The sequence below is a fragment of the Epinephelus moara genome, chromosome 10 (genome assembly GCF_006386435.1).
Source record: "Epinephelus moara isolate mb chromosome 10, YSFRI_EMoa_1.0, whole genome shotgun sequence".
Classification (NCBI taxonomy): domain Eukaryota; kingdom Metazoa; phylum Chordata; class Actinopteri; order Perciformes; family Serranidae; genus Epinephelus; species Epinephelus moara.
In genome coordinates, this window is record NC_065515.1 from 4,604,003 (window position 1) to 4,629,875 (window position 25,873).

At 42.4% G+C, this 25,873-nt stretch overlaps 4 protein-coding genes across 5 annotated transcripts; 1 reads left to right on the forward strand and 3 right to left on the reverse strand.

The window, feature by feature from the left end:
- Positions 1-495: 495 nt before the first annotated feature.
- On the reverse strand, positions 496-7,108 carry paics (phosphoribosylaminoimidazole carboxylase, phosphoribosylaminoimidazole succinocarboxamide synthetase). The gene is made up of 9 exons (XM_050054011.1): positions 6,950-7,108; positions 6,648-6,845; positions 3,539-3,717; positions 2,618-2,797; positions 2,403-2,516; positions 2,229-2,312; positions 1,167-1,347; positions 921-1,079; positions 496-831 (listed from the first exon to the last, which is right to left on the reverse strand). The coding sequence occupies exons 1-9, from the start codon at positions 6,963-6,965 to the stop codon at positions 665-667; spliced, it is 1,278 nt and encodes a 425-aa protein (XP_049909968.1). The 5' UTR covers positions 6,966-7,108; the 3' UTR covers positions 496-664.
- A 134-nt stretch (positions 7,109-7,242) lies between these two features.
- Positions 7,243-20,186, forward strand: ppat (phosphoribosyl pyrophosphate amidotransferase). Its single transcript, XM_050054008.1, has 11 exons — positions 7,243-7,769; positions 13,807-13,873; positions 15,821-16,027; positions 16,204-16,316; positions 16,420-16,565; positions 16,729-16,798; positions 16,887-17,038; positions 17,203-17,330; positions 17,442-17,663; positions 18,407-18,527; positions 18,698-20,186. The coding sequence occupies exons 1-11, from the start codon at positions 7,642-7,644 to the stop codon at positions 18,868-18,870; spliced, it is 1,527 nt and encodes a 508-aa protein (XP_049909965.1). The 5' UTR covers positions 7,243-7,641; the 3' UTR covers positions 18,871-20,186.
- Positions 7,798-13,799, reverse strand: LOC126396162 (uncharacterized). 2 transcript variants are annotated; one of them, XM_050054007.1, is made up of 6 exons: positions 12,939-13,799; positions 12,279-12,752; positions 12,131-12,190; positions 11,466-12,059; positions 10,260-10,337; positions 7,798-9,938 (listed from the first exon to the last, which is right to left on the reverse strand). In XM_050054007.1, the coding sequence occupies exons 1-6, from the start codon at positions 13,333-13,335 to the stop codon at positions 9,766-9,768; spliced, it is 1,776 nt and encodes a 591-aa protein (XP_049909964.1). In that variant the 5' UTR covers positions 13,336-13,799; the 3' UTR covers positions 7,798-9,765. The 2 variants fall into 2 exon arrangements, with proteins under 2 accessions (XP_049909964.1, XP_049909963.1); XM_050054006.1 differs by having other exon boundaries at positions 12,933-13,799.
- Positions 19,358-25,803, reverse strand: si:dkeyp-117h8.4 (uncharacterized protein LOC572032 homolog). Its single transcript, XM_050054005.1, has 9 exons — positions 25,348-25,803; positions 25,182-25,245; positions 23,235-23,278; positions 23,043-23,073; positions 22,918-22,943; positions 22,759-22,834; positions 21,162-22,655; positions 20,761-20,803; positions 19,358-20,669 (listed from the first exon to the last, which is right to left on the reverse strand). Exons 1-9 carry the CDS (start codon positions 25,423-25,425, stop codon positions 20,657-20,659), a joined length of 1,869 nt encoding a protein of 622 aa, XP_049909962.1. The 5' UTR covers positions 25,426-25,803; the 3' UTR covers positions 19,358-20,656.
- Positions 25,804-25,873: the final 70 nt, after the last annotated feature.

Here is a 25,873-nt window from a genome sequence, read left to right on the forward strand (position 1 = left end):
TTTCCCATGTGAACTACCAGTGTGCCCCACTTTTAAGTCAATACAACATATAAACACTTTAACTATCTGCCTTTCAACGTGCTACCTCAACTACTAATGTACAGTTTTAGCCCACTAACTATCCCACTATTGGCAATGGTACTACTGTACTTTCAATAAAGCAATCGTACAATCAAATTCACAAACACTGTCTGAATACATTGCTCTTCTTAATGGGTTCAGTTGACTATTTAATCTGCAATGTCCTATGACCTGTATCCCAAAAATACACCATGTGAAACTGTACGTGGGCAACTGTGCACTCAGTGGGTATAGACTAGTGTTTTATTAATGATGGCTAAGTGCCATTAAGGTGTCCCACTAAGCTGTGCCATGAGTCAGCATGCACACTCTCAGGACCCTGAAACTGAAAGTTACTGTGCCTCTCCCGCTATGGGACGTCAGAATGTCTCCTGTGAATATGGGCTATAATGGGATTAAATAACCACAGAAGCCTTTAATTAAGAAGCTTTGAGTGATCTTCTTTAATGGAATGATTTATGTGCGTAAGGAAAAGTACACGAAGATGTAACGTACAGTTCATGGGTTTCATGGTAAACAAAAACACTGACAGACAGCGGAGCCCTGACACAGAACATTAGGCTCAAAGGGGTCTTGAGCCACTTCAGAGGCTGCAGGCCTGTAACTTCTTGTCAGCCAGTTTGAGAGACGCCCAGGTGTTGAGCATGGAGGCCCTCAGTTTGCACCACACCAGGTGGTCGGTCAGCCCGAAGATCTGCGCGGCAAACTGAGCGGCAGCCTCAGGGGAGAGGATGGTGGAGCAGCCGAGGCCTGCAGGAGAAGTCAACGATGAAGGAGCGGTTACTCTGATGAATAAAGTCACATGTGGACTAACGATTTAGAGGAAGTGCTGTGCTTACCGCTCGGCATACGCAGGGATGACCAGACATCTTGTGCACCCCAGTCAGGAGTGAGAGGTGGGCAGTTGATGACGGGATACGCCGTGTTCCCAGACATCACAGGACCAAGGCCGTTGCTTCTGCCAGCTACGGCCACAAACACGGTGGGTACGCCGTCACCTGAGGAAAAGCATACAGATATCATGACACACTTGATAACTAAATCCTCTCTCCTTCAGGAGGGGAGCATTAAATATAAATACACACCTTCATATTCTGCTTTGATGCGGAGCGTCTCATCTGGACCTTTGTGTGCAGAGGTGACTCTCAGGATGCAGGGGATCCCGTAGGAGGTGCAGGCCTTCTTGATTTTCTCACAGTGGGCCATGTCTGAGGTGGAGCCCATCAAAACCACCACCCTGCCGCTGCCCTGGGGCTCCAGAAGCAGCTGGAGACACAACACAGCACTCATTAGCTCCATGCAAGTCCAAGTTTATATGCTTACTTAACTCTTTGAAACCTGAGCAAATTGGCTTTATTTCTTTTTGAAATGTGGGAGAAAGGCAGCGATGTCTATTATTTTTTTGCAAGTCATTTCTTATCAAAATTGCTTAGTGCCCTTTTCCCCCTGTTTTGAAAGAAACCACACCAATTAGCTCAAGTTTCAAAGGTTTAAATACTTGCGAAAGGCACCTGAAAGCAGCACAAGAAAAGTGATGTTGCTGCAACTTTCAAAGGGTTAAAGCGAGACCATGCAACATTAGCTGAGCAGTGGCCACATGTGAAAAACACTGGATAATAGTAATATATGTTAACCCTGTTGGTTACGTAGCAATATTGAGCTATCATTAGCCATACCAGACCAAATAAAGTCGTAGCAGTAAAACTCCTGGGTGTATTTATTGAGAAAAAATGCATTTAATTGCTCCTGGATTCAACTTTTCGTATCACCACACAGAAGGAAACAGATATCTCCTACTAGCTCACCTAGCACCACTGGGCTAGGTTACAGCTAAGCCGAGTAGGATGCTATTTATGTTCACATCTCACACTGTCACGAGCACGAGCACAAGTCTCATCTATGAGTAGATGCACACTTTTCTCTGCGTTGTGATACAGTTGGCAGGTGTAGTTTGGTAGAAAGAAAATAGCTCCTACACGAAACTGCTCAAGAAAAAAAAAAAAAAGGGCCTTTGATATTTAAAAACTGAAAATGACACAACTGGAGAGCAACAAAGCTCAGATAATAGTTTGTAATGAACTCTGTGTGTCTGTTATAACATGTTGATTAAGAACAAAGAGTAGATTGAGACAATAGGTTCAGTGTACCTTGACCCTGTCAGAGACCCACTCAAAGTTCCTCTTCACCATCTGCATCGCTTCAGGAGTAACTTCTTTCAGGTCTCTGTACACCTACAAAGAGATGAAGACAAGTTATTTCAGCTTTTATCTTAATTCTTAAAGCATCAAAATAAAATAGCAGAACCTGAGAGAAGTCCTGACCTGCTTATCTTTCTGCTGGCTTCGATCTCCAGCCGGCCACAGCCTCCACGAGTCGTTGTCGATCACATCGGCGAGGACGATCTCTTGAGTCTTCACGTTCACGCCAAACTCGATCTATAAGCAAGGAAGATGATCCTAAATTGTGAAGCAGCTACAAAAAGTGTTCACACTTGGATGTCAGATTAACCAGCAGAGGGTGCTGCTGCACAGTTTACCTTCATATCCACCAGCGTGCAGTTCTGAGTGGCCCAGGCCTTCTCCAGAATCTCAAAGATGGCCACAGTGCTGCGATTCATGATGTCCACCTCACACTGACCGATGGTGAGTCCGGCCAGAGTGAATTTGGCCGCCAGCAGCTGCTCCTCTGACCACTGGGGGTCGTTGTTGGCATCATCCTGCAGCAGAGAGCAACACATTACGTTTGGATTGATGCGATTTTGACACATTGAGTCAAGTTACAGCACTTAGAGACAGATGACACATTGGAGCCCAGGAGCTGTATTCACAAAGCTTCCTAGAATTGCGAGGCTTTCTTAGAATTTCCCTTAAATTTAAGACTAGGTTGTTACACAGATAAGTTATTCACAGAGCATCTTAACCCTTAAAAGAGCTCCTAAGGGTAGAGGACTATTAGGAGCAGGGAGGAGGACTAATCAGAGGAGAAAATGGTGGAAACACAAAGAGGTCAGAGAAATATTCTCCAGACGCTGGATGACAGTGAGTAAATGAAACGCTACAGATTAGATGGTGCAGGGTTAATGTGTGTGGTTGCTGTCATTAAGGATACACACACATTTCCCACCCAACACTACAATGCCAGAAATAAAATGATCACAACACTAAGATATTTGGTAAACTGAGCTCAGCAGAGTGATCACACTAACAATGACAACACTCTCACAGTCAGCATTTCATTATCACCTTGCAGGCTCACAAAGGGGTGTGTCTGTGACAACCAATCACATCTGTTAATAAAAGAATGCGTCATGCTAAGCAACGGGGTCAACTCACCTCCTCACTGAAGCAAAAGTTTCTGTCTCTACCTTGCTCAGCTCTGAGAACTTTCCTAGATCACTCCTAAGCTAACACTAAAAATGTTGAGGCTAAGTAAAGAGCTCTTTGTGAATGTGACTCACTTTGAAGAACATCTCCATCTTCAGAGGGGAGAAGCGGTAGCCTTCTTTGACTCCTGGATTCCTCTTGAGGAATGATCCAGTTGCGACTCTGCGACAAACCCACTCGATGGGAATCATCTCGCAGTGGGCTGCGATGAACGCTGTGTCCGAGTGCTGCTTCATAAAGGCAGTCTTAATGCCTGGAAGAAAGAGGGGGCATTAAAATCAGCCTAAGACTATTACATAGTCCCACGTTAAGGCACCAAAAGCTAAACCACGATTGGTTCAAGAGCTGTGAACAAAGTTAAGTCACACCTAAAACTCAGTATGTTTTAATTTCAACACTGAGGGTTCATTTGGATCACAGACAGATGTTGCAACACACCAGTGCTTCAAAGATTTTCACATTCTGTCATGCCCCTGAAATGAACACTGAATGAGCAGGATGTGGTCGGTCACGTTCTGTTGAATTATGCACTATAAAGTTTCAAGTCACAAGACAGCCATCACCACACTCATGAGTGGCATTTGGGTTACACTTAGCCAATTACTTTTAAATGAAAGCAAGATGGAGAGTCATTTGGGAGAATCTGGGATTTTTGGGACCTAATGTCACGAACATGCACACACCATGCCCCCCCTACACATGTCATCACTACCATGTGGCTCTGTCGGTTCTGCATGTGATGCATGTGTTCAGTCAAAAGCATTTGTTGGATTGTGTATGCTTAAAAAAAAAAAAAAAAAGACATAAAAGAATTTTTATGCACCAATCTGTGCCTTTCCTGCATCAATTGATGGTGTCAATGTCTTTAATATTATTAAAAAAAAAATTAAAAATGTGTCTGCTTGTTTCTATGTTTTAGTGTGGGAGACAAATGCACATATTCTAAATATTGAGGGGGACATGTCCTCTGTGTCCCACCCAAAATGACTACAAGCCTTATAAAAAAGTTTTTACTGAACCTTATGTCAGATTAAATTTACAGAAAGGGAAAATGTGCTCAGTTACCAACAGGTAGCTTGCCTTGATGGTATGAAGGTATTCCCTTTTTACTTTTATTTTGGGGTTGCTGTTTCATTTTGTGTTCTATTGCCCCGTGTACAGTGACCTGACAAATCATTTGTTTGACAATTTAGTTGAGGAACGCCGATTTGTTTTAGTTATCTGAAGGTAATGTTGTGTTGGCTCTTTATAGGGCTGCAACTAATGATTATTTTCAATCGACTTTCAATTTCAATTTTCAATCTGTCGATTATTTCTTCGATTAGTCGACTGATCATTTTATCGAAAAATGTGTTGATGATGCTTTTCTAGCCTTTGCCGTGTTTGACACAGGTGTCTGGCATTTTGCAATCAAGTGATGTTACTGCCTGAACCCTTATGTACAGCTGCATTCACTTGTCTTGTATGCCTGAAGGAGGTCACAAGGACCGAAAGCTTGCATTAAACTGATATATGCACAGTGTTTGAGTGTGCGGCTGCTGTTTTGTTGTTATCGAAAAAATGTGTTAAAATGTTGAAAAATGTCAGTCTGTCTCTCCCAAACCCCAAAATGATGTCATCTAATGTCTTGTTTCGTACTCGCACCAAAGGGTTTTAGTTCACCATCATGGGAGAGTGTGTAAAGCTGCCAATATTTGAACATAAGAAGCTGCAGTAAGAGTATTTTGGGTACTTTTATAGAACTTTTCTATGAAAAATGACTCAAACTGATTAGTCGACTACTAAAATAGTCACAGATTATTTTAATAGTTGATTAGTCATCGATTAGTTGACTAATCGTTGCAGCCCTAGCTTTTTACTGAGGATATTTTTGCTTTAGAAAGATTTATAGATAATTCATGGAGGAGAATAATGTATCCATCGTAATAAGACCCTTTTGTAATATAAATTTAGCGCTTCTACATGTTTTCCTTTTGAATTTGTGGAACTGTATGTCATGACTGGTCATGTGACCATCCCAGTTGTTGCCTAGTGTCTTATAAGCTGGGCGCCATCCAGGGCAGGACACTCAAATGAATAAAAATCAAATCATGTTACTGAAACCGGTCATAAAAGGATCATGTGTTCCCAGTAGAGCTGAAACAATCGGTAAATTAACAGGAAATGAATGCCAACAATTTTCAGAAATCAAGTGTTTCAGCAAGTTTAGAGCAGAAATTAAAAAGAATATTTTACTTCCAGTTTAAAAAATATGAGTATTTGCTAGTCACCTTTGACCTTTAAAGATAATAAACCAAATTTCTTTTGGTTTTTGAGGGTTTGTCAGACAAAAACAAACCATTTGAATGTGTCAGTTTGGGATTTAAAGAATTTTAAATGGCTTTTTAAAACTATTTTCTGAGATTTAATGGATGTACCGTTAAACTTTAATTACTAACCCGGGCTATTATTTGCTTCAATCACTGAACACAACGGTCTTATATTAGGAACAGGCCTTGAATCCTTTTTACACAAACCTGTTGCTCAGCAAAGATGTGATATACGATCAAATTGTTTATTTGAACCAGTGTGAATATTACTTGTATTACTTCAAATTAGGCTGGTGCTCATGGCTTCAGGAAAATGAACTTAAACTAATCAAGCTGGTGTCGTGTGTAGCACGTCCATACAAGTTTAAACTTTTGTATTTGATTGTGTGATCCAAACAGCTAACTCAAGCTGGTAGCCAACACTCTGGTTTATACACCCAGAGAACTTCTATATAATAAACTACTTGGCAAACAGATCGGGTGTGTAATTGAGATGGGCTTATTTGTCAAAATGTGGAGCCACATCGGGCCAGTAAAGGGACTGGGTGTTTAATTGGGACTAGGATTTTAAAGGTAAATTTTAAGGTAACTACCAAGGGTATGAGAAAAGGTAAATAGGTCAAAGGTTATGTGTCGTCCTGAATACAGTTTGGCTGCATATAAATACAGTGAAATTAAGTTATAAGGGAGAAAAGGTGTGTGTGAGGGAGTGCTTATAAAATCAAATCCCTAAATCATGTAGTAATGAAACTCCTCTGACTTTTTCAGCATGTGGGAAAGTTGCCTCAGGGCTGCAACGTTATGACACAACTGCTGCACACATTACCTGGCTGGCACCTTTCAATGATCTATAATAACTTGACTGGGTCCTCACCAGATTCCTGAAGCAGCTTGAATATGCAGCTCGTCGTTTTGTTGGCGATGGCAGCCTTTCCCTCCATCTGGTCTTTCCTCACCGCATTCCCAGCTGTGATCTGGTCTTTAGACTGGACCAGAACCAGTCCGGGCTGGTCCACGATCTCGAAAATCTGCTTTGTCTTTCCCTCATTCAGCTTCTGGCCGATGTTCAACTCTAGAGAACACATGCGCACACACACAAAACAGGGAAAGTACGCACATTAAAACCCTGCACGTTCATCATATATTCTGAGATATGCATTAATATTTGTGCCGTACCTGGTGTGGAGGCCATGTTGGGGTTCTTTACCAACCGACAGTCCTGAAACAAGAAGTGAAAAAGTGACACGCAACTGTTAGAAAGTCGCAGGATGAAGAGGCAGCAGGAGGCGTGCAGGCAGCACAAGAGGGAAGTGGACTCTGTCTTACGTGCTCTGACAACCAATCACATCCCCCCGCTCGTTCTGACAGCCAATCAGAGCAGCGCATTAGGCACCATGTGAGGGGAAGATGCCCCAACTCCAAATATTTGCAAGAAGAAGAACTTTTTTTGGAGTTTATCCACAAAACTGGCCCCGTTTTCCCTTTGACGAGAAGATTGATTTATCAGGAAACTTCATCAAGAGAAAACAAGCGGCCGCTCGAGCTGATCGATTAATCAGATTCAGATTAGCCTCCTTATCGAAACATACCACGTGTTTCGTCACTTCAATATGTTTGATTTTTAATGTATGATAACAGCAGCAGCGGCCTCTCTCCTCGCTTACAGCTGCTTTTCTTTTCACGTGTCACTGAGTTTTGTCCCGGAGTCGTTGTTTCACGGCCGCTTCAACAATGCCAGCTGAGTTTGTGTTGTTTTAACGAGCCACGCTGTACGTTATCGTCAACGCTCGCTGCACGTGCTCGGTCAATACTATCAGAGCTCACGAGACCGCCCAGGTTAACTGAGGACTGAGGCACACAGCGGCTTGATGGAGTTTGAGGAGTCCGGTATCGGGGAGGAGTGCGGGGTGTTCGGGTGTGTGGCGGCCGGAGAGTGGCCCACACAGCTGGAGGTGGCTCAGGTCTTGAGCCTGGGGCTGGTGGCGTTACAGCACAGGTGAGTTTACAGAAAGGTGTGTGTGTGTGTGTGTGTGTGTGTGTGTGTGTGTGTGTGTGTGTGTGTGTGTGTGTGTGTGTGTGTGTGTGTGTGTCCTCTTTTAACTGTCATGGGGTGTCCGGCACCAACCGTGCAACCAAAAGCTACTGTGCAGATATCAAGCCCAAAGAGTTCTCCTGAAGTGGGCTAAAAACAACTTTTTATTTTGTTTGAAATTTAACTTAACACTAAAAAAAAAAAGTCAAAGTTTTGCATGTTTTGTCACAAGTATCTGCAGGACTGTTCAATCCAATCTGACTGGAAGCAGCATTGTTTTGCTGTGACACTGTGCTGAGAACAAAAATGTGACAACAATTAGTCTGCAGCTACAGAGTCCTTATGTGACCATAATTACTGCACACGTTATAATTTGGGATTCTTTTTTTACTACTTAACCCTTTGAAACATGAGCAAAGTGACTTGATTTCTTTGGGAAGGAGGCGATGAGCAACTTAGGAAGAAATGGCCGAAAAAAATTGTTACAAAAAAATAACCTGAAAATTAGTAAATAAATAATAAAAATGAAACCTGAAAAATGCTTAAAAATAACAACGAATTTGTAACATAATTTTAAAAATATATTTCTGATAATTATAAATACAGTTTGGTGCACATTTTTCCAATATCTTCTCATTTATAAAAATAAATAAATTAAAAAAAAACATGGGAAGAAGGCAATGAACAATGAAAGAAGAAATTAACCAAAAAATTTGAAAAAGAAATGAGTAAAAAGAGAAAATTAAATACAAGAAAATTAGTAAAAAAGAAAGTTAAAAATAAACAAAAAACACCCGAAGAGTGCTGAAAAATAATAATTTTGTGACATAATTTTAAATTGTAAAAATTATAGTAATTATAAATATATATTTTCCCTAGCTTTTTGTCTTTTCTCCCATTTTTTTTTTTTAGAATTAACATTCAATGTCTATTTTTTTTTCAGCAATTCATAGGACGTTTCTTACCAAACTGCTTAGTGCCTTTTTCCCCTTGTTACGAAAGAAACCAAACCAATTTGCTCAGGATTCAAAGGTGCATCTGAAAGCAGCACAAAAACTCCAGGTTTCAAAGGGATAAGTTACTGCGTTATTTATAAATGGGTGCATTATTTATATTTCAGCACTAACAGATTCTGCAATATTGAGCTACTGGTAAATTATTATTTCGTTGTCACGTATAGGACTTTGTATATTTCATTTGTATTTTCGTGCTCAGTGTTTAAGTGGAGTCATTGTGTTCCCTTGGTTATGAGCTAATTGGCTCCTACCTGTGCTTGTTTTGTGGGGACAGGTATGAGTGATACATGAGAGAGAGAGTGCTTTGGGCTTTACAGTGAAGAGAAGTTGCTGTACCCCTAAGTTGGGATGTGTAGTACTGTCTTGCAGAAAATTAAACAAAGAGGAGGAGACAAGTGTTGTAGCCTGCTTATTAACCACAGCCCAGGAGAACTGGGGAACACTAACAGTTAAGAAAAGAGGTTTTTATGAGCAACAACAAATACAACAAATACCAAAAAGTAATAATGCATTACAGTTCCCCCAAATTAAAGGGGAACACCACCTAAATTAAGAATTCTAATATGTTATTTCCAGGAGGAAGAGACCTGCAGATAATTTGACTCCCGGTAAAAACCTCCTGCCACTGAATCCCCCTAAATCTTACACACTGCTCCTTTAATTATTGATTAATCTGCTTCAGCATTAACCCCAACAATAGCCCAGTAACAAATACTCAAATTGCTTGTTTAATTGCATCAAATTGTGACTTTTTTTGCTTGAAAAGTGACCGTTATTGAAATAGTTGATTGATTTTCTGTCACTAAACTAATTGATTTATTGACTAGAGGTTGTAGCTTTAAAAGATGAAACTCATGCTTTCCTAACAGGCAGGAATAATAAAGGTCCTCTGGACTCTTACGCCCTGTTATTTCTTCAGTTCACCTTGATTGCACAATGTTTTATCACATGGGATTAGTAGATATTACCTCTCTCTCTGGGGATGGGTCGGGTGAGGCGATTGAACAGACTGAATTGATCTTCATTATCGGGATGGGATCCTGCTCCTCTTTACACTGGGCCTCCACCTTATCAGAGCCAGTGTCCAGCTTTTTAACTGGTGTCTGGACTGTGGGGTCTGAAAAGGGAACAAAGGTGGCTTTAAAATCAGATTATTATCCTGACATCATCTGAATGCTGTTATATGTAAAAAGCAACACTAATCCAACATTTTAAATCATCATGCATGAGCAGAGTTTCTTGTTCTCTTGGTCTGACAGCAGACGCCAGCATGAGTTGTGCCTCTTGTTAGCAGTTACAACCATGCCCTTATCCATAATATGATCATGAGGCTCTGTGGCACATCATGGGACTGAGTCAGCAATTACCAAGGCTTCAGTCAATAGTGGACATCATGCGACACGCGCTAAGTGATTACAGACGGAGACACATTTCAAACCTTGATCCACAGCTTTCCTCTTCATCCTTCTGTTTGCTGAAGAGACGTCCTCTCTCTTTACCCGAGCTTCAGAGGCGCCTGCAAACAGCAGCAGCAGTTAAAACACATCAGGCCGTTCTTTAACAGGGGAAAAATGCAGTGTTTTTATTCTAGCTTTTTGGAAAAGGTTGTTAACGTCCTATATATTTCAAGAATTTTCTTAAAGATACACTATCACTTCTACCACTAGACGTGTGTGTGGCGTTGTATTTTTCTGCTGAGACTCTGCCCTTTGCTTGTATTTTCTTATTCTCTTCTTGTTTTCTGTGCTTTGGACATTTATGGCCGTGTAACCCCGTGAAACTGAAGCAACCAGGTGCCAGACCGTAAACAGCAGGCTTCGCTGGCAACCATGTTTGCAAATAGTAACCAACAATCCTGCGTAACATACCTTTTAAATGAAGTTTTTGAAGGGTCAGTTTGCCTGAATTACAAACCATTAAAATCACAATTGCTTATCAAGCCATTGGGATAGTTTTGTCTCTATTTGTCCACATTATTAGATCGACCTCTCCTCTTCCAGTACATGCATTTAAGGAGGCTTTCACATGAGTGACCGGGCCCTGGTTCTGAGTACACTTGACCCCAGAGCGCAGTCGACCATGGACAGACCCAGATTCAGCGTCACTGCTGCCTTCGACCTGTAGTCAGAGCACCGGCGGGAGGTGGAGAGATCTGCTCCCGACAGCAGCGACTCATCCCCTGTCGGGAGCAGAGCTTCGCCTCACTGCTCTGACAGTTCCTGCTGATGATGGCGCCCAGGGCAACAGTGTTAGAAATGTGAAAGCTGAGTGGCAGGAAAGTTGAGGGGGGTAATCATAGTCGAGCATCGTACGAATCAGTGGTATCTGATATGAAAACACCTTTAACAATAATATTCTACTCTTGAATTACTCTCTGCAGAAAAAGTAGTAATTATAAAACCATATAAAAGTTTTGGAGATCATAAATTAGATTTAAGTGATTTAATATTTAGATTTTGTGACTTGATAACAGAACTTTGAAAACACAAGAGATGTAAAGTCCAAAAAAAGCTTTGTTTTTGGCTGCTATGAATCTGCTTATGTAGATTTCATGAATGGATTGTGGTCATCGACAGTAGAAAGCTACGTGTGTTCATCAAACACCTGCTCACTACACATAAATAAATAATGATGTTTGGCTCACTCATTAATGTGTGCTGTTGGTCTCCATGCAGCCTCAGCTCTTCATTGCTTGCTGTCCCATCCGAGACAGAGTCAGAACTACAGGTTTTGTCCTCGGCTGCTCCCGCCCCTGTGGTCACTGTGTTCTGCTTTTTCAAATAGACATCTACGCGTTCGTTCTCCTCACAGCCCTCCAACACCTCAAGTCTGCTTGAATCTGCTTGTTGATCTGCAGCTCCTGTGTCATGTGACGAGCCGTTTGTTTTGCGATTCATAATGGCATCCACCTCGTCATAGAACCTCATAAGGCGCCTGGGGTCGGCTTCGTCGCTCTTTCCTCTTTGAAGGGAACGGTAAAGGTACTTGAGGTTTTTGTACTTGGTGTGGCACTGCTTCCAGTCGCGTTCAATGCCCTGCTGCATCAACCTGTTGGAGATCTGGACAAAGATGTCTCTCTTTCTAGTTGAGCTCTCCAGCTGCCTGCACACACGCTCGTCCGACCAGACTTGGATGAGCGCTCGCACCTCCTGGTCGCTCCAGTTTCGGCCTGTGTCCGACACCGTGACCACGTGGAACTGGTCAGAGCTGGATGGATCTGTGAGTGTCAGATGGGCGTCTGGAGTGAACAGAAATAGATTAGGGAAAGAAAAGATAACACATACTGTTGTGTTTATTTATGTTGCATACCTGTTGCTCTCCATTTTGCTTCCACGTCTCCGTCCATGTCATAATCATCACTGTTGTCATCTGGAAATAAAAAAAGGAGAAGAACATTTGACTGCTCTGTTGGCCTTGAATACAAAACTAATGTATGCACTACAGACAGAAAACATACCATCATCAATTTCAATGACAACTTCATTTTCTGAGGCTGTTGTCTGCAGCCTCCCTGCTCCCGTTTCTCCATCATACAACCTCTTCTGCATCTCCATGGTCCCATTTTCCAGTCCCCGGTCCAGCAGGATGGCTTCCACCTCATCGAAGAACTTCATGTACTTCCCCGGGCCTCCTGCGGCGCTGCCTCCAACAGCGTGTGCGCTTTTAGCAGTCTTGTAATCGTATTTCAAGTTCTTGTATTTAGTCCGACACTGTTTCCAGTTGCGCACCACCCCAAAGTTTCTCTGCATCTGACGGGCCATCTCCTGGAAGATTGATTTGTTGCGTAGTGTGCACTTCAAGCGCTCTCGAATGCGCCGGTCAGCCCAGACGCACAACAGTGCCCGCACCTCGTCGTCCGTCCAGTGGCGGCCCCCCTCCTCAGCCACGCTCGCAGTGTAAGGGAGAGCCCGATGGATGAGACTCTTGATACCTGCACACACATGCACACACTGTGTTATCTTTGACACAACTTAAAAAGTAAGTTGGAGTTGAGTTGAAGTTAAACTAGTTTGACTGACATGCTCGTTTATCTAAACTGTCAGTTGTTTAAAACGTGTTGAGCGTTGTCATATGTCGTGATCGTCAGCGCAACAGTTGGGGTTGAACCTACATTTACCTTCCTGCATTGGGATAGTGACTGAGGAAGGGTAGACTCCTCTTTGATTACCCACATCTTCCACCTCTTCCTCCCAGCTCTCCACTGGCCTTCCATCCACTCCTGGGCTGTAGTTTGCTGAAGTGCCTGCTGCTGCGTCAGGCTTCCTGCTCTGAAGTCCCAGGCTTCTGCACTTGGCCTGACACTCCCACCAGCTGCGCACAACACTGAGCCTCCTCAGACGCTCTGAAATCAACTCAAATGTGGTTCTGCTCTCAGCTACGTGCTGAGCTCCCACCTCGTCCCACACTGACATGAGAGCCAGCACCTCTGCCTCCCCCCACTGCCTCTCCACCGAGCCTTTTTCCTCTGCCACCTCCCTATCACCTCCTCTTTGTCTCTCTGCTCCTCTCTCCATGTTTGAGCTGACCTGGAAACGCTTTCTTTTCCCCAATCCGTCTGTCTCTGCTGCCCGGTTCCCTAGGCAACCAGGCGGTTAAGCCTGAAAGCAACGCCTCCATGCTGAAAAGCAGCCTCACCACTGGCTTAAGCTGTGTGCCGAGGGGGCGGGACCAACTGTAATCTGAGAAGCAGCTTGGTATATAGGCTGAAGCTGCAGCAAGGCGACTCTCCGTAAATGGCAGCTCCACAGCCGAGAAGCAGACTCTTCTGTTTTTTTTTTTTTTTCTCCTCCTCATTCCTGATTCACTTTGCCAGAAACAAACCAGTTTGGTTTGCCTCAAGGCTCATACCCAGCTCTGAGAATCAAACAAGTTTATTCATGTTTAGTCTTGCAGCAAAGACACTGAAAGATCATTCGTTATTAAACTCACTTTCCACTGATAAATTTACACTGTTGTGATTTACATGTGATTGTGTGTCTTCTCAGGGGTCAGGAAAGTGCCGGGATTGTCACAAGTAATGGAGCCAGTCCGCCTACATACACTACCCACAAGGTAACAATGGTAGAAGCCACTTGTACAGTTAGACTATATAACTCACAATACTCAATACAGGAAACTTTTTAGCTGCTTTTCATTAAAGAAGCTCGACATGACAGTCAGAGCAGATCTGTTACTGACAGTTAATAATCAGTTACTTGCCTCAAAAGCAACTGAATAACTTTACCAAGTGCTGCATAAAAAAGTAGTTTGTTGCTAGAAAAAGTAGCTTTAGCATTATATAAATATCTGCTTCAATTCTTTTATCAGTGAACACATAGCTTTATTATTTTAGTGTTGCTGTGGCACAAGTGGGACATGCCAGTTGTCATATTTTTATCTGTGATTGTCGCCATTATCACCGATGAAAAGTACTGTCAGTGGAACAATAAAACATGTAATGTTAAAGGCCTGTTTAATGTAGCTGAGACAGGAATTCAGGACTCTTGGCAAGTCAAGTGAGTCATATGAAACAGCAACTGTATCTCAGACATTTGACAGTAATTTCTTATCAAAATAGGCCTAATAAAATAAAAGTGATAGAAGTTCTACATAAAAACATAAACACACTGAGGTTTATCCTTAAACATGACCAGAAATTCAAATCCTGTACACACACACAACTCAACACTATAAGTATATTTTGTTCTTGATCTCAAGGAGGAATATATGTCTGTATTTCATTCATTTTCCGTAACCACTTATCCTGTTAGGGGTCGTGGGGGGGCTGGAGCCTATCCCAGCTGACACTGGGTGAGAGGCAGGGTTCACCCAGGACAGGTCACCAGACTATCACAGGGCTGACACATAGAGACAATTTAGAGTCACCAATTAACCTGCATGTCTTTGGACTGTGGGAGGAAGCTGGAGCACCTGGAGGAAACCCACGCTGACACAGGGAGAACATACAACAACTTGCATAAACATGGCGTGCAATAGTCAACGTTCCACCTTCTCTTCCTCACCTCTGTGTCTTTCTCAGTCTCCCAAACGTACACACGCAAGACGGAGAGACTGAACGCTGCTCACCTGAGCCGCACAACGCTGTGGATGAGATCATAACAGGGAAAAAAAATTGGTAAACTGTCCGCTAGAATGACGAGCCCATTGAAATTTCAGTAACTGTTATTTATTTGAAAAAGTAATTAGTTACATGTGTAGTTACTGCGAAAATCTGTGGACTTACAGCAAGGTGTTACACTTCCAACACTGGACATGACTAAACTGTTTGTGTTTGGGCTTTTAGAATATCCTGTCTGTGTTTGAGCATGTCAACACCATATCATAACAGAGATAAGACTCATAAATAGGTCATCCATGTCCATGTAAACACACTCTGTGATTGCCTGCGCACAGCTCTCAACATGGAGGTGGCTGAGCTAGCAGTTAGCAGCTGGACGCTAACACTGCTAGTTTGGGGGGACAAAGGGTGGCCGTTATGTGTCCGCAGTGACGCCGTCCCGCCAACATGGGTCGGGGCAGCATTATCAGTGGTGACAGCTGTATAAGTGCAGTGCAGGGCTGTGGCGAGTAGCTAGCCAGTGGGATACACACACAGAGACTTGCATGTGTTGCCGGTCTATCACAGCAAAAAATAGATAAAATCAGATTACGACACACACACAAAGGAAGTGTGACTTAGTTCTCTGCACCACTTTACTCCAATATATCTTTACATAGCAAGAAGTTGTTTGCTGCTACATTACTGGGTTGAATAGGTACACCATAAAAAAGTGGTCATTTCCATGTACACAAAAACACACAATTACATTGACCTCATTACTATGTTTGTTTGTGGCTGTGCTGGTTGTTGTAAAGCTTTATCACACTCAGATAGTGACCTGGTTTTCCACTTTACAACATGACAGCTGCACATTACTGTTTACTTTACTATCATTTCTGCAGATTGTGTAACTGAAGACATCTCTCACTGAGTTCTCTTTTGCCATGTTTTGTTTTTAGGGAATGGGATTAGTGAGCACAGCTTTCCCACCCGAGGCTCTTCTGAAACTGCGCTATGGTAACCTCGGCATTTGTCACACACGCTATTCAACTACTGGGATTTCAGAGCTTCAGAACTGCCAGCCCTTTGTTGTGGATACACTGCATGGCAGGATTGCCGTGGCACACAATGGAGAGCTTGTTAATGCTCATGCCCTGCGGAAAAAGGTGAAGATGGCCCCCTGACTTCACTGAGTGAGCCATGTGCATATCAATGGCCTGTCCGGGGTACTCTGATGCAAATGTTGTTGACAAACCAGACCTCTGTATACAGTGTGCTTAACATCTATTTATGATTTTGTGTGTAATAACTTTGTTCTTGTCATTGTAAATGTGCTGTGCAGGTCATGCGTCACGGTGTGGGCCTCTCCACCAGCTCAGACAGCGAGCTCATCACCCAACTGCTGGCACTGACTCCACCTATGGAGGAGCGGGATGCACCAGATTGGGTTGCCAGGTCTGATTATGACTTAATGCCTCGTAAATATTAACCTTTTTTTCTTCTACACTCTTTTAACACTAGTTTTTGTTTTATTTGTCGTGGTAATTTTGTATTTTAGAATCAAGAATCTGATGACCGAGACCCCAACATCTTACTCACTGTTGGTGATGTTTAAAGATGTTATCTATGCTGTGCGTGACCCATACGGAAATCGCCCCCTCTGCATCGGACGGCTTGTTCCCATCTCTAAACTGCACAGTTCAGGTATTCAAATGTTTATCCTCAAAAAAAAAAAACCTGACTTCTACTGCTGATTACTACGAGTACTCACGAGAGCTTATCATTGCTCAAGCCTGACCATGTTTCGCCAGAGGTCAGATGTGTAAACTGGTGAATGATTAACATCAGTCTTTGTACCTTTGGTCAGCCGAAGAGGAGGACACCGAGGGTTGGGTTGTGTCATCAGAGTCCTGCAGCTTTCAGTCCATCGGTGCCAAGTTAGTTTTTTCCCCCCACATATATCTTCTGCATTATAATGGAAGTGTTGTGGCTGATTACCATATTCATGTCCTTTCTGGTTCTCAGGTATTACAGAGAGGTGTTACCAGGAGAGATAGTCCAGATATCCAAGCACGGAGTCAAGTCTCTGAGTGTTGTCCCTCGCCCTGAGGGAGACCTCCCTGCCTTCTGCATATTTGAATATGTTTACTTCGCCAGACCAGACTCCATTTTTGAAGGTTTGAATGTTTATTATGAACCATCATTTCTACCACACTGATCTTAAAGGGACAGCTCACCCCAAATCCCTGCTATTTTTTTATTCAGGGGTGAACTGTCCCTTGGCTCTCTGTGTCAAAGTGAAAGTGTTGCACGTTCAGTATTTTATTCCACTGTACTTCAGGGCAGATGGTCTACACTGTCAGGCAGCGCTGTGGTCGGCAGTTAGCCATCGAGGCGCCAACAGAAGCAGACGTGGTCAGCACTGTGCCAGAGTCTGCGACCCCTGCTGCCCTGGGCTACGCTCAGCAGGTCTGTCTACAAGCTGTCTGCTCCAGCTCTGTATAGAAATGCTGTAATACACCCTCCTCCTGATGAACCACTGTCCTCACAAGCTTTCCTCTTCCTGTCCTCCTCTCACAGTCTGGGCTGCCATATATAGAGGTTCTGTGTAAGAACCGCTACGTCGGGAGAACATTTATTCAGCCGAACACCCGTTTGAGGCAGCTGGGAGTTGCCAAGAAGTTTGGGGCTTTGACGGACAACTTTGCTGGGAAAAGAGTGGTGCTGATTGATGACTCCATCGTCAGAGGCAACACCATCTCCCCCATTATAAGACTGCTGAAGGAAGCTGGTGCAACTGAGGTTTGTTGTCACATACTCTTGTATATGTGGTGACAGTGTTTTAATAGTGGGAATCGTGGCCCCCACCAAGGGTTGCAGGATAATTTTGAGGGGTCCAGAGATGATAAATAGGATGGGAGAGCAGAAAGAAAACTGCACAAAATTACATGTATTTTTTTAGTCATTTTTTAATATTGCTTTTGTCCAATATATAGTATTCCTGCAGAGTTTTACAGTAGAGATGCCCAGCATCACCTGCAATAAAGAGCAACTCCACTGTTGTCAGAAGTTATTATACTTTTTTAAAATACAAGGCTTAATATCTGTCGCTACATGCCAAATAAAGGCAGCATATTTAATGAGTGAGCTCACTGTTCAAACCATCATCTAGTGACTTTATTGTTAACGAGAGGAAGTGTCAGGATCCATCTGATTCAGCTCAGCAGGTGATTGATTGATCAATCACATTACACGTTCAAAATTAATTAGCAGCACTGGGGAAAAAGAAACCCTTCTAAATGTTTATAGGTTGCCAATTCAGTCACAAGCCTGCCGTCTGTACCACCTCCACAACCAAATCCCAGGGGAAAAATATTACAGGTTGACCAATTGTCAGTCCTCGATACAAAATAAGAAAATACAGGCAGAGTCTCTGCAGAAAAATCCACCGCCACACACTCCTAGTGGGTCATAAATGATGACTGAGAGGGAGTAGAAAGTAGAATTTTCCACAACATGGATTCTGACCTGTATTTTCTCAACAGGTTCATATCAGGGTTGCCTCTCCACCGATCAGATACCCGTGCTACATGGGGATCAATATTCCAACCAAGGAGGAACTCATCGCTAACAAGCCTGAGTTTCAAGACATTGCTGGATACATTGGTGAATACTATAATAGTTCATCTCACTGAGTGTTCAAAATAGCTGTACAGTTCTTTGACAAACTTCATGTGTCACAATAAAATTATGAAGTCAGTGTGCCATCTTCCAGCTTCATTATGGTTTTATAGTCAGCTAAGTGAACCTCCATTAACACTTCAACTGTTGCCTAGGTGCTGCCAGTGTTCAGTATCTGACTGTGGAGGGCCTGGTATCAGCCGTTCAGGAGGGCATCGCCTCCTTCCAGAAGGACGAGGTGATCAGCTCCAGTAACAAGTCCAGTAAGAGAGTGGGCCACTGCACTGCCTGTCTGACTGGGAAATATCCAGTGGAGCTGGAGTGGTAACGCCATGACCAACCATCGTTACAGCAGCAGAAGCAGCACTGTGGGCTCACTGCAAGCTCCCACAGTTGATAAACACGGAAAAAAAATTCTCTGTAGACTGGAAAAGAAGTGGTTGGGCATTTGAATATTGCTGTCTGGGACACCAAGAGATGTGTTGAGTACACAGCACCTGCTTTCTGTACAAAGGCTTAATATCCTGCTTAGATTCTGTCACTTAAAGGGTTTGGAGTTTTGGAAGTAGGTTTGTGTGGGGTACTGATCCATAGTCAGTGTACTACCTACAGCAAATGATACTTCGCATGCCCTGAGTTTGGAGACGCAGGCATGAGTACCACAGGGGCAGCTAAAAAACATTTTAGCCACCTAAAAAAATAAATATCGGTTTAAGTGTGCGCTTTATTTAGAATATTTTCACAGCTTTACCTTGCCATCAGACAGCTGTTATGTCACTCTCTTCAAAGCCACCAGACTCCATTGACAAAAACAGCAATTTTACCTCACTGAACATGGGAGTTGCTGGTCTGCCACTGCTTCAATTGGTCATTTATTTGTGTTATTGTGACACTGAAGTGCATCCAAACTGACCCTTTAAAACCCCAAAGTCACACAATAGCACAAACAAACGAATTAATTGAGGTAGCAGTAGATCAGCAACTCCTCAAGTTCAGCAAGGTAAAATGGCCGTTTCTGTCAATGGAACCTGGCTTTGAAAAAGAGCACTGACAAGTTTTGCCCAGCCACAGCAGTACTTTCCGTGGGCTACTCTTGTCTGCTTCTCCAAACTCGAGGCGCGCTGATCGACATCTACTGTACGTAATACACTGATTATTGATAAGTACCTCATACAGCCCCACTTCAAAAAATCTGAACTATCGCTCTAAGCTAAAAATGTCACTGTTAAAGACCTCCAGTAGTTACAGTCTCACTTTGCAGCAGTGATGTGTAGTCAGTTATTTCCTGATGTCACAAAGGTGTGATTCCAAGTGCATGTCTTACTACACAATGCTGTTGCTTTTTGTTTTTTTAAACGCTACCATGTAAATGTATTTTGAGGAGTCTTTAAATAAGATTCACATTTTCACATTCCTAGCCTTAAAACGGGAGCATTAGGTAGAGTTTGCCGTGTCAGAAAAGCGCACAAGGCTCATGACCAAAAAGTTAAAATGTCTTATTTTCCTGTCATGTTTACTTTTCTATCTTTACCTAAAATTAACCATGATGCTGTTTTGTTTTGGGTCTGCCTGCTGGATATTTTGTTTTCTAGACTTTCAACTGTACATGAATATAATGGAAAATAAATGATAAAGTTACTGCAATGGTAACGAGTGCTTGTTTTGTTTTTTTCTTTCAGAAACTGCATTTTGACAATGACATTTTTATTTTAATAATGAACAGATATAACAAGGAATAAACATGAGGTTGTAATAACTTAGGTAATGATGCATCATACAAGAAGATTCAGAGGGCATACAAGAGTATAAACCACAATTATTCTAACAGATGGTTTGGACGATACTTGTAAAACATTTAAAACATCCAAACAAACTTGAACTTGGATGGAAAACAAAGACACATAATGAACAGCTAAAAATTTAACATCAGCAGTTTTAGTTTAGTGATGCAATTTCCTGAGCTCACATTAAAAATGCTTTTGGTTTTACTTCATCATTTGCACACTACCATAAGACTTTCACCAATATGTGTCAGAAAGTTTAAAAAACTGCACTGACTTCTCTTGCATCACAATATGTTTCGTTCTTCAGCAGGCGGGCCGGTGTTTTCCTGATCACCACCTTTTTCTGCACACGGGGAAGAAAAGATTATAAGAACAAATGAATGTTCAGAGGCCAAAAAAAACAAACAGTGAACATAGGGATTTATTATAATCACCTGGGGGAGGAGCCACTGGCCATTCTGCTCTCAAGTGAACTTCCTGTTGAATGAAGCATAATAATTGGAAAAGAAATCTATGATACAATATTTCAACATTTACAAATTGCTTTATTTAAAAGGCAGAAATGACAAAGACTTAGGGAGCATACCGTAAAACTTCAACCAATAGCTCGGTTAAAACATTCAGATTTGGATTTGTGATCAAAGCAGCTAACTAACATTAGCTCAGGTGGGTAGCCAACAACCTGGTTCTATACATCTAAAGAACTTAATAAAAATGAACTGTTTGGCAACAAGACCAACCAGCCATTACTGATCAAAATGTGTAGCCACACCGGGCTAGTTAAAAGGACTGGGTGTTTACTTGGGAGTAACAGTGTTTTATAGATGAGGCTCACCCATGCCAGAGAAATCAGCCGCAGACACATGGCGGTGCCGACTCATCCAAGATTCCTGATGTGCATCTGCTGAGCGCTGCTGGTTGTTGCTGTGTTTCATGGAGCTATAGGAGAGGCCATCATGTTCATATTCAGAAGCAGAGAGACAACGCCTCAGCATCTCTCTCCCGTGGCGTTTAGACCCTGGGGAGGACGTGCAGTACTCATCCCTGGAGCGTTTGGACTGGGGGTGGCTCCGCCAGTCCAACTCCCTGTGGCGTTTTCTCAGGAGGGAGCGATGGGGCGACAAGGCGAGAGCTGCCAGAGCTGAGGAAGAGGGGCCTCTGCTGGCCTCAGAGCTTCTGGCACAGAGGCGGCAGGGATGCTCATTAAAGAACGATGATTTGCTCTGGCAGACAAACTTGTGGTAGAGCTTCAGAAAGTCCTCGTCAAGCTTTTTTGGGGAGTAGGAGATGCGGATGGACAGCAGGGAGGAGTCAAAGGAAAGGTGACGCCTGAGCCTGTGACAACCTCCTGCTGATGTGGCTGACTGAGGGGAACGAAGCTGTGTGTAAAGGTGGGAGTCTTGAGGGTAAAGCATCCTCTGTGGCACAGCTGGCTTTTGTGGAGGGGTGGAGATTAATCTGGGCCTTGTAGGCTCTCTGGAAAAGCTTTCGGAAGAGGGTGCTTTTGGGCTTCTTGAAAAGGCACGAGGTGATCTGCTGAGGCTGGTCATTGTCCTTGCCTGTAAGGGACTCTGCCTGACTGGGGAGCTGTAGATGTCCGGTCGTTCTCTTGCAGCGGTGCTTTCAGATGCATATGTGAAGCAGCCACTGGTCTGCGGGGAGTGTGCAGTGAGAGAAAGCCTTTTAGACCTGAGGGAAGGGTCCAGGGATGCTTTTGCGGTGGGATAGCAAGGTCGTGAAGGACTGAGCGTGTAAGTGGAGGGCTGCTCTCCCAGCTGGGATACTTCAGACATAGTGAAGGTCTCATTTAGCGAAACCTCTCTTGGCTCAGAGGGACCAGAGAGGTCCATCACGAGGACAGACTGGTGCTCCTCTCTTCTCCCCCTCCCAGGAGACGGCTGCTGCGTTTGCCAATCCTGCATATTACTTAACATCTGCAGTGGAGACCGAGGGGTGGTCTCAGGCCCCAGGAACTGCCTTCTGACGGGGCTGCCCTCATTCAGCAGCGTTGTGTTTTTCGGGTTTCTGTTGTGTTTCAGTGCAACGATGAAGGTGTTGCTGAGATTGCTTCTGTTTGACTGCTGTCGCCATCTGCGGTACCTCCTCAGCACCGAGTCAGCTGCATCTGAGACATGCTGCCGGTGCCAGGCCCTCCCTATACGACTGATCATACTGGGGTAGAGCTCCACCAAAGAGCTGCCTTGGCTTCTCAGAGTCATTTCCAGCTCCTCATCTTGGTCCTCAGGCTGGACCTCCACCTCAAAAATGGTTCTCTGACTCGCATCCGACGAGCTCACAGTCAGGTGAGTCGTGTCACTTCTAGCTGTCACTGTAGGGCGCAAAAAGGGAGAAGAAACGTCACCTTAAATTAGACACCTTTTCATTTCAATTTCTGGAAATAGCTCGAAAACATTTGCCTATTGCTTCCTCACCATCATCCTCCACAGACACAGACAGGTTGGAAGCACAAGTTTCATCAGCTCCGCCAGATTGAAGCGTCAAGTTTAACTGTTGAAAAAAAAACAACAATAATGAATTTGAGATGTACAAGACATTGAAGACAGAACTGTTGAAATAAACACTAAATTTACCTGAGAGTCTGTTGTTATGTCCTGGGCTGCAGGGGAAGAAATATCAGAGCAATCAAATTAATAAATATACAACTTAAAAACAACTCTGTAAATTGCTTTTCGTGTTTTAGGTTATGGATACTCACATCTTGACTCGTCACTCAAATCTGTCAGGCGCTGAGGAGAGGAGTGTCTGATTATAATAGCTGAAAATATATTCAATACCTGAATTCACTGAGAACATGCATTTAACCAAACTGCTTCCTAAATCAGGCTATTGTATTTTATGTCGTGTGGATGCAGAGTATATTCATAGAAACCCAAAACTTTGATCCCACCTTGTTCAGCTCCATTTTTGACTGGCTCATGTAGCGTTCAATTGCTTCATCATGCAGAGACAGAAAAGAAACACAATGAGACAAGGTCACATGACAACTGTCGAACTGCAGAGATGAAACAAATCACAGACTAGTTGGTTAACCTGAGTGAATGCAAAAACAAAGAAGCACAGTTGTGACATACCATTATTTAACTATTGATTCATCTGTAAAATGTCTTGATTGATCATTTATAATAAAAATGTCAGCGAGTGGTGACAATGCCGTTGAATTCTCTAATCGTACGCTGGCGATGTGTTGATGATTAATATAGTTTAATCAACTAATCAATATATCTATGTCTCAACACTTAAAAAAGACAATTAAAAAAGAAAACCTATGGCTTGTCATAGGTACGTCATTGAAGACATCTACAAAGACATTTTGAATGGTGGAAATCTCTTTTTTGATCTAGTAATGAAAGCAACTGTAAATATCCCAATTTTTTTACTTGTGCCAATATTATTTTTACAAGTTACAATTGTATTTCAGATGGCTGACATGCAACTCTAGATATTTGGAGTAACATTTTTAATTATCAATTACTTAATTTTAAATAGTAAGAACTGGATTTAAGATATCTAGAATTACTTTTGTGACACCTGTAATGTTGGAACAATTGCATTTATCGACAATAAACTTTACTTTGCCACTAGCAGGACTTAAATTGTTGATATCAGTATCTGTATTTCAAGTTATCTACAACTTTGATTGCACTAGTCAAAACTTAATTTATAATATCTTCAAGTCCTTTAAAATGGCCATTTTAACATTTAATCTCTAGACTGGATATATACTACAGATATCTGTAATTCAGATTCCTGGTCAAAAAGAACATTTCAGATATCCACAATTACATTCTTAGATCCACAAGTGTCATTTTAGATATCCACAATGTCATACTTACGTAACTTTTGTCATTCATCTTAATTTCTGATATCCACAACTGTATTTCGGTATCCAGATAGAAGATTCTGGATATTTGCAACAGAATTCTTACTGGGAAAACTACAACATTAGACATCTACAGTCTAGTTGTTACTGGTCATGATGTTAATTTCAAATATACAAAACAGAAAAACAATATCAGACATACTTATAAATATAAATAAATATCTATAATAAGTCCACACTCCATATTTGGTCCGGACGGGGACGTGAACTGGGTTGCTGATTCAAGTCCCCGTCTGGACCAAGTATATAGTGTGGACTGGTAGCTGGAGAGGTGCCAGTTTGCCTCCTGGGCACTGCTGAGGTGCCCTTGAGCAAGGCACAGAACCTCCAACTGCTCTCTGCGCCTGTCCATGGGCAGCCCCCCTCACTGGGCCATCTCTCCATTTAATGCATGTGCAAAAACTGAATTTCCCCTCAGGGATTAATAAAGTATATCTTTAATTTAATTAATCTAACTCTGAATACTTTTGTGGATCTCTGCAGTTGTATTGTTGCTAGTCATAATTCTAATTGTGGATATCTAAAGTTGCATCTTCTCTAATTGTAATGCCCATTGTGGATCCATAAGGACATTTTTACTAGACAAAACTGATTTTTTTTATTTTGGATATTTAAAAATTACATTATGGATATCTGGGATGTTTTTATTTTTATTTTGGATATTTAAAATTTAATTTTAGACTAGTAAGTGGATTGTACATATCTGAAATGGGAGTTTTTCCTGGTAAGAATCATACTGCAGATATAATCAAGGCACAATACACATGAATGGAAAAAGTGGTATCATGTTGTCCTATGAAGAATGCCACTGTGGTTATCTGAAATGTTATTTTAAATTAGGAAGAACTGAATGACAGATTAATCCAGCTATGAAATGTGTAAACTGAGTGCCATAGTCTCTTCCATTAAACCCCGGGTTAACTCAATGTTACAACAGCTTTGCAGTCAACTTACTTGGAGTTGATGTTTTCACGAGGCACACCTCCATCCCTCCATCTTGGTCCTGAAGCTTTGAATACTGTAGAAAACATTAGCAGAGGAGACGCTAAGTAAAGTGTTTTTTTTAACGGTAGCTGTGCTACTTAGCGTTATGCTAACGGCCCGAGGACTGTTAACGCACCTTGTCTATGATTCGTTCCAGCGACGTTTTGTAGCTGAAGCTGTTTTCAGTGAGTCGTTTCCTTAAAAAATCGTCCATGTTGGATATAAAGTGCGTTTCTCGATGTTGAAACGTGGTGAAAGTAGCAGCGGACTACTGAGTCGAAAAACTTAACGCGAGTTTAAGATCTTCTTCTTATTTTTCTTGGCGTTTTATGGCGGTTGTTGCGTTTTTGGTTTTAAGTTCTGACTTCTGGCGGGTAACGTTCAAAATTCTGCCACAAAATACAGACTGCTGATTGGACAGGGTGGCGTTCACTGATACTGGGAAATCCTTGTTTCCAAAAATAGCGCTCTAAAAACATCTTGAAAGTAGAAGAATTGACTTTGTTGTGTACACAAACAAGGGATTTGACTTTTGTTTTTGTTTTTGTTTATGTATACTCTCCGTCAGTGATGGAATGTAACTAAGTAGGCCACATTTACAAGTACTGTATTTATAAGTACAATTTTTGAGGAACCTCAAAAATGGACAATATAGTTACTTT